This window comes from Numida meleagris, chromosome 4 (assembly GCF_002078875.1).
Source record: "Numida meleagris isolate 19003 breed g44 Domestic line chromosome 4, NumMel1.0, whole genome shotgun sequence".
Classification (NCBI taxonomy): domain Eukaryota; kingdom Metazoa; phylum Chordata; class Aves; order Galliformes; family Numididae; genus Numida; species Numida meleagris.
Window position 1 is genome coordinate 30,365,317 of NC_034412.1, and position 7,821 is coordinate 30,373,137.

The following is a 7,821-nucleotide window of genomic DNA, read 5'->3' on the forward strand; positions in this document are numbered from 1 at the left end:
TGTTACATGTTTGTTCCCAATGTATTTTCATGATGTATAGCACTTCAGTATTTTTTTCAGTTAGTGTTACAGTTATTAACCTCACAGCGAGAAGAATAGATAAAATGGAAGTACATACTGAAGTCCCCATTTTATTCAGAGATGTTCATACTTAAATAATATCGTGAACACTGAAGGCTTGTGTGATGCTTTATACGGCATTGATATGGAAGTATCTTCTGTTTGGAACCTGAAAAGAGGAGGGAGGAGAATTGAATTTCTACAAATGTTCTTTTATTTATTAATTTTTATTATAGAACAGAATTCATTCCCCATTAGAAGTTTGTGTATGCTTGTGTTAATGTTTGAATAAACGAAACATCTGTATTATGTGAATGGGGTGGAGCTGTCAGATTTACAAAAGAAGATACAACATGACTGAGAACTGAAAGTAGTTTTATGATTTAAAACTTGGCGTTGTGCTTTTGTACTATGTTAAACTAAACTGAATTATATGGTTCAAGGGCTGCTCCGAAAGTAGTGCCTCCTATTTATGCTGTCAGCCCGCGACACCAGAGGCAGATGTTGGTGGTATGGCAGTAGAGGGTGAACTTTCCCACCAATGTTCTGGTCCATTTTGTTGCTGTGTGACAGATGGCAAGAGAGGGGCTATGTGACAAATTGATTTCTGACATGGAAGTGCATATCAAGCAAAGTGATGTCACTGTATTCCTCTATGAGAGAAAATATGGCACCCACTGACAGTACTGATGCTTACTGAACATTTGTGGGGACCAAACAGTGGATGTGAACACAGTGAGGCAGTGGGTGGTACGTTTCAGCAGTGGTGACAGCAACAGTGGGTCACCTCCACTGGTGGAATCATTACGAGCGTGGCATGCAGGTTCTTCTTCATCACTGGTGAAAATGCAGAGGTAACTGTGGTGACCGTGTTGAAAAAGTATTTTGTAGCTGAGAATTTGCTCTGTTAAATAGTAGTGTTATCGTGCTCTTTGTATTGGTTGTAGTTTCCATGGAAGTAAATGGGAGACTTTACTTTTCTGAAGTAAGGACACCTCTAGCGTGGCAGCATGGGTGCTATTCCTTGGGTGTGTGTACACTGCTGTATAGAGTGCTGCAGCAGGAGCTGCTGTGAGTGAGGGAAGGCAGTACTGCTCAGCAAGCACTGGCTGCTAGCCCTGCAGTAGCCCAAGAGTGAAACTCCCAGTGCAGCAACGTGGAAGAGCAATGAACCAATGATTCTTATTAATGTGCATCTTGTCCTAAGTCACTTTGGTTCTATTTTAACAAATGCAAAACAGAGAAAATACTGGAAAACAGCATCAATGTAATAAAATAGGAAATGCAGTAGAATTACTTAAAATGTACTTATAATGTAGCATTGTTAGCTGCTTTCTAATCTATTAATTCAGGAGTGAGCGGGGTTGGTGCCCATGGCAGAAGGGAAAGCTGCACTCCCTGAACGTGGTGCTTGGGGGGGGAACTGAATGACAGCAGCACCTGGCAGGTGCAAGCAGTGTGCCAGGAGGCCGGGCACAGAGCGAGGCATGGGCTGGGCGCTGCCCACAGCCTCACCCCAGGGGTGGCCTGGCACGACAGAGCCCCACCGCTGCACACGTGCAGAGCCACCGGTGGCAGTTGCTGAGGTGAGCAAGAGACGGCCAGTCCTTAGGAAAGCTTTATTAACTGCACAGAACAAGTTTCCACGTGGAAAAATAGCACAGAACAAATAAAACAGCCCACGCCCCACAATGCAAGCACAGCCCCGGCGCTGCCCTGGCTCAGGGCGCCAGGCGGTCCAGGCCCTCCTGCCTGCGGTCCGCCAGGTGTGCCTCGATCACCTCGGCAAAGAGGTTCCTCTTCAGCAGGCTGTAGGCGAGCGGCAGCAGCTGGGCCACGGTCTTGTGGAAGTACTGCGCGAGAGAACAGCAGCCCTGAGCGCGACCCGGCAGGAGGCCGCCAGCTTTCCCCCAGGGCTGAGCTCACTTTATCTGGGGCTGCAGCAGGAACAAAAGGTGAGGTCCCTGCGATTCGAAGCAGCCGTTACTGCCGCTGCCAAGCCTTAGATTTACTACAGCTGGCATCCTTTTTAGTAAAGGGGGCGATGGTTAATAGAGAACAAGGAGTGTTACACAGAACCTTTACATAAGTGCCAGTGAGTCAACACGGAATAGCCTAAGCAAGCTGATTACTACGGGGCCAGGAATAGACATTTGGAAACGTAGACTATAGCAGGCTGGTGGGAGGGCTTTATGCAATCATACAGGACGAGTACACAGGCAAATGACCCAGGGTCAATTTTTTGCCCCTCCCTTCCTCCCCCCCCCGATTACTACAGGCATCAGTCTGTTTCTTGATCAAGTTCAGGATGAGTGCTTGAGCTCATAAAAGTAGGTGGGGATAGGGAGGTTCCTATCTATTTAGCATATCTAGATTAAGCATTCTGCCTTAATTTTTTTTTGTATAATGACTCATTGTCATGTGCACGTCAAATCACAAAAGTGCCATTTAAATTTTTTTGGCCTGTAGGATCGTGGCTTCATACAAGCAGTTTCAAATTTAACACGGAATAGTGTCATTAATATGACTTCTTAGCAGTTTTCGCACATTAAGAATATCCACGTAGACTTCCATGATTCCTAGCAATGAGTATGCGATAAGAGTTTGGAACAAAAGATCTATGATAACAACCCCTGATCTATGCATAAAGTAATGTGTAATTGCGAGAAGCGTGGCTGCTGTAGTACTTACATGTGACCCATAGCAGAACAGGTCCATACCCAGTTCATATCCCATTCCATAGTCACATTCATCATTAGCAAACTGAACGTAGGTGAGCATTTCTTGAATGGGTGCAAAGGCCTTCAGTCTCTGATCATCAGTAGGAGCATCAACAATGGCCTTACATATTTTTTTAAGATTAGCTGCAAAAATAAAAGCAGAAATACTTAATGTTTAAATAAATAATACTGCGTCAAAGTAGCTTCTGCCAAAAGTATCCCTGTGGGTCATAACTGAAGACTAACTGGACAAAGCCTGAGCTACTGGTGACAAAGTTTCCCCCTTTGCAGCTCCTTCTTACCACATACCCATCCAATCTCAGTTTCCCCTTCAGAGATGGGTATTCATGTGTTGAACTCGCATCACGGAACTGATTCAGGTTAGAACAGCATCAGAAGAGGCAGAATGAGAAATAAAGCCAAAAATCCCTGAATGTAGAGAAGTTCTTTTAAATACTTCCAGTATGGCTGTGCCAATATAGCAGGGCAGTCTAAACTACTACTTTAGGAATTGTTACTTCAGATGTAGTATGTTTTACTGATTCTTACTGGATTTATTGAAAAAAAAAAATTACATTATAAAAGTTAAAACTTTATTCCTTTATTCCCAGCTGCTCATATTCTTCAGGTAGAAAACATGACTGTGGCTTGTTTTTTGCCGACTAGATATGACTAGAGGCTGCCTAATGAAAGTAGAAGAATACAGTAAACAAGATATTTACCATTTGTTTCGGGAAGTTCTCTGTATCCAACATCATTTTTGTCGACAGGAACAACCAGGCCGGCTCCATGAAATGTTTTGGTCACCACCTAAAAAAAGAGCCAGGAAAAAAATGTAGTACTCTAAGTCAATACTATGACATAAACACATTCACTTCATTAAAACAGCATTACCACCTGACTTCTGGTGGTCAAGCCAAATGCAGCGCCTAGGCTCCAGGACATCATCTTAAACTATGCAGCAGTTTTTTTAAGCACTGAAGTTTAACGTAACTGGAAACTCCAATGATGTTCTGAAATCTAGGAATCCTTGGATTCGCTCACTGCCAAAATTATTTCTGACAGATATTCAGAAAATAAATAAAAATCCCATTATTAATACATATCATCCTTCTTGTTACTGTTCATAGTGAACCTTCAAGATGAGGCAGTTATCTCTATGTTCCGCATTTGTTCCAGCTTTTAAACTGTTTCCCCTGTTGTTAAATTTATTCCTATTATTTGGAACACAGTTCTAATAATTTTCCCCGCCCTGAAATTTTATAGAGATGATTTGCTCTGAAATTCATAAGTGATTCTTCTTTACTGAATAGAAGGAGACCAAAGAAAGGAAGAAAAAGAAAAAAAGTCAGGCAAGTAAGTGGGAAAAAAAAAAAAACAGTTTAACAGAACTTAGTTCTCTCTAGTAGATCAGGAAAGTCATACTTTCTTATCTCTCTGTTTCATCTTCGTGGTTTTTTGTTCCAGAGAATAACCCAATTCTTTCGCTGTTCTTGTTAATTTTTCATCTATGTCTTTCAAAACAGCATTTTTCTTTTTATCAGTCACTTCCTTAAGTTTTTTTGACAGAAATAATCTGTAAACAGAAGAAACAAACACGTCTTAAAAGAGCTTAGCAGAAAACTAACTAATGGCCTTTAATCACTAAACCTCCAAATCTCATAATGAAGATTATCAGTCGTGGGTTTATTTATACACCAACTTAGGAATGCAGGCCTCTTAACAACAAAAGCTGAAGAGTTTGGCACAGAGTGTACTCTGGTATGTCCTATCTGTATTTGTTTTATTACAATATAGTTTATTCAATCTGCAGGTGCTGAAGATTCTCATGAACTTAACTGTTCATCCTCCAGTCTGAAGAATTTAGCTTACTGCTTCAGTGCTTTATACACTCTTTGTCATTCAAGTCATGCACATAAATACATATTTATGAGTTTTGTCGTGGTGCTTCTTAAACAAATGTCATCATTTAACTCTGCACTACACAAGAGTTCTTTACAGGAGTTTTTCTTAGTATGCTTTCACTGACTGACACACATCTGTCCTTAGAGTGCTTTCCATTTTTAACTGGCAGATCATGAAACCAGAGTATTCACACTTCCATTGCTTAAGTTCATGATGTAGGATCAGGTAAAGCTTCATGAATCATACTGAATTACATATCCATGCCTGAGCTCGGAAACAGAGCTTCCTGTAGTTACTCTTTTTATAATATAACGTGTATTTTTAAGTGTGCAAGGAAAAAAGCTAGATCTTACTCATTTAGTACGATCAGATTTTCTTCGCCACTGTTTTGAGATGCTTTATTCTTTACCTATGAAGTATTCTGACACATTAAGTGGGCAGTTTTTTCTTAAGAGACTATCCCTTGTAGTCACTCCACTATATTTGAAGATTCTGCCAACTAACTCTTATGCATTCTATTTACAAAAGGAAAACATTTTCAAGAAGCCTATGGAACTTTTTCAGAGCAGCTTAAAGCCTGCTATCAGAGCAGGGAGTAAGGGAGGGTTTCCTGAGGAAGAAAGAGACATGGTAAGATAGCTACATTATTGTTTGTTTTCTATACAACTTTTTATAAATGAAAGTAAATATGAACCTTACTTGACTGCAGCGAATACATTATCACCAACTTGGGAAATCACACAGCTCTTCCTAGCTTCATTTGCACCAACCCACACTGGAAGCTCATCTGGCACATCCCTATTTATGGAAAAGTACATACAAATTACTCAAGCTGCGCCCATTTCTCCTATTCCAAAGTGAGATTAATTTCCCTCCTTGCCATGCTGCCATCTTCAGAAAGCTAACAAAAGCATGGCTTTGAAAGGAACACCTATCAGTACAGACGAATGCAGGTTCCCCTTATTTAATAATGCTTGACTTTTTACTTTTTTTGTAAGTATTATGGGAAAAATTAAAGACCAACGAGTGAAGATGCTCTGGAGGATTTGGGGGGGGGGGGGGAAGTTGAATAAATACTCAAAGATTTCTTCAACAATAACTACTCAAAGATGTCTTCAACATCTTCAATCTTCTTTTAATAAAATATCAACCCACATGTTAATATCCTACTACAGAAGAGAGATCATAGTGCAGTTCTCAAATCCTGTCTCATGGAAAACAAAGAGAATATATTCAATTAAATACCTGAAATATCCCATGTGATACTGTGTTTTGCTATCCCCAACAAGAATAGTCTGGAATTCAGGGGGATCATAGAAGAATCTCCAGTGAAGACCAAAGTTCACATCTGTTGATTTTGCTTTTTTGTGTTTCCCAGCAAGAATGTCATATGGTCCAACCAGCGTAAGCCCAACACTTGACACAAGTGCATCTGAAAAGCAGAACATGAACTGTTTTACTACCACACAGGTGCAGAGGTAAACTGAGACACTCCTGTGTCACTCAGGTTATCAAAAGCCTCCACAAATCCAGACAGACGTGCTGTTTACTAGATGAGGAAAGCTGAGATGTTCTCCTGTTCAGATAGCTTTCATTCAAGAGCTAGATTATTATTCTTTTCATATTAAAACAAAGTGTCATTTCTAGAGCATCTGGAGATACCGTATCCTCTTATCAATTTTGGGAAGCTGAAGTCTGGGTTGATGTGAGGAAGCTTTATCTGCACGTTAAATATTTTAACTGTACTTGCAAGAAAGGCAGAATTAGGCAACGTTTAGTCCCTTTGTATTGCCTGATTTTATTTCAGAAAGCTTGAAGCAGTCCGACATCCTGGTGAGCAGCCCCAGCTCTCTCTGTTTATACTGAGAGAATTATCTCGCATCTGAACTGAAAACAGAGCAGCATGAGGATGCCTCCCACAGCCCCGTCCGCCTCCCTTCCAGCTGTTAGAAAAAGGCAAACACCATTGACAACTGCACAGCCTACCACTTGGTTTCTCGGGATCTAGTTCCTCACAAAACTTCCAAAACTGGTAGAAGTCGTCGGGCAGCCTCAGCTGATAGCACGTCTCTGCTTCTTGCCACAGAGCATCGGGTGCCTCTGCCTGGCCTGACCGTCTCTTCTTGACGTCCCCATTTTTGTCGCACTGCAGAGACGGAAAGAAAAGTGCATCTAGCTGCTTCTTGATGGTTCCACTGAAGAACTCTGCAAAGCTTATGCACAGATTGGAGTGTCTCTTTTGCACAGAGGCCCTTACCGGTACCATACCTCAGACCTGTACCCACACGCACAAAATCACAAAGCGCTGTTGTGATGCCAGTGGATCAGCACCTTTATGGGCTGATCAAGCGAAGGACTACGCAATCTTAATGTTTCATCTCAGTCTCGCATTATTTCAAAACGCCAATTTCCAATTACGCAGCAGCTTGCATCTAAGAAACCCTATGCTCTACAAACGCTCGGGAGCAGGGGTACGGCTCGGCCCCACGTCACAAGCCCCCGACAGCCGGAGCCACTCTGCCATTATCCTAGGGACGGCTGCGGCACGGCCGCCAGTCGGGCCTAGGCTCTCGCGCCCGCTCTCGGGCCCGGGGCCGCCTACGCGCCGGGGCCGCCCGCGCTCAGCCGCTCACCCGCCGCCCCCGGCCTCCCGCGCGCTCCCCAGCGGCCACCTGCTCGCCCGCCGGCTCCGCCGCGCGCGGCCGCCGCTTCCCGCCACCTGTCATGCTCCCGCCGTCCGCATCGCGCTTCGCACCGCCCCTTCCGAGGTCGCTCGCGGCGCCTCCGCGCGTGCGCGTGCGCGCGCCCCGCCCCGGCGGGTTCGGCCACGCCCCGCTCCTCGCGTTCCGCCTCAAGCGGGCGTTTAACGGCCGCGGGGCTGGCGGGTTGTAGTCGCCGCTGAGGCGGCGGCTTGTGCGCCTTAGAGGTGATTGGTGGAGCCTTTCCTTCGCGCATAGGTCCATTGCTAACCGGTGATGGCTGTGTTACACCTGCAGCCAATGAGAAGACAGCGAGTGGGTCACGTTCCTCGGCTTAGATAAGCGCGTCGTCGTCCACCTGCGTGCCTGAGTGTGTTACTAAAACGCTTCGCATACAAAGATAGGACGACAAAACCGACGGCACAGAAGGAGGCAGG

At 44.0% G+C, this 7,821-nt stretch overlaps 1 protein-coding gene across 2 annotated transcripts; it reads right to left on the minus strand.

The window, feature by feature from the left end:
* On the minus strand, positions 84–7,821 carry LOC110398894 (histone PARylation factor 1). Of its 2 annotated transcripts, none has more exons than XM_021396936.1 (8): positions 7,358–7,821; positions 6,672–6,831; positions 5,931–6,117; positions 5,385–5,483; positions 4,206–4,356; positions 3,503–3,590; positions 2,752–2,924; positions 84–229 (listed from the first exon to the last, which is right to left on the minus strand). In XM_021396936.1, exons 1-8 carry the CDS (start codon positions 7,646–7,648, stop codon positions 191–193), a joined length of 1,188 nt encoding a protein of 395 aa, XP_021252611.1. In that variant the 5' UTR covers positions 7,649–7,821; the 3' UTR covers positions 84–190. The 2 variants fall into 2 exon arrangements, with proteins under 2 accessions (XP_021252611.1, XP_021252610.1); XM_021396935.1 differs by lacking the exon at positions 84–229 and adding an exon at positions 1,665–1,913 and having other exon boundaries at positions 7,358–7,820.

Coding starts and splice junctions, on each gene's coding strand:
- LOC110398894 (XM_021396935.1), bottom strand. CDS start 7,648: ATGGACCTATGCGCGAAGGAAAGGCTCCACCAATCACCTCTAAGGCGC. Junction 2,925..3,502: donor AGAACTTCCCGAAACAAATG/GTAAATATCTTG, acceptor TTATTTTTGCAG/CTAATCTTAAAAAAATATGT. Junction 1,914..2,751: donor TGTTCTGCTATGGGTCACAT/GTAAGTACTACA, acceptor TCTCTCGCGCAG/TACTTCCACAAGACCGTGGC.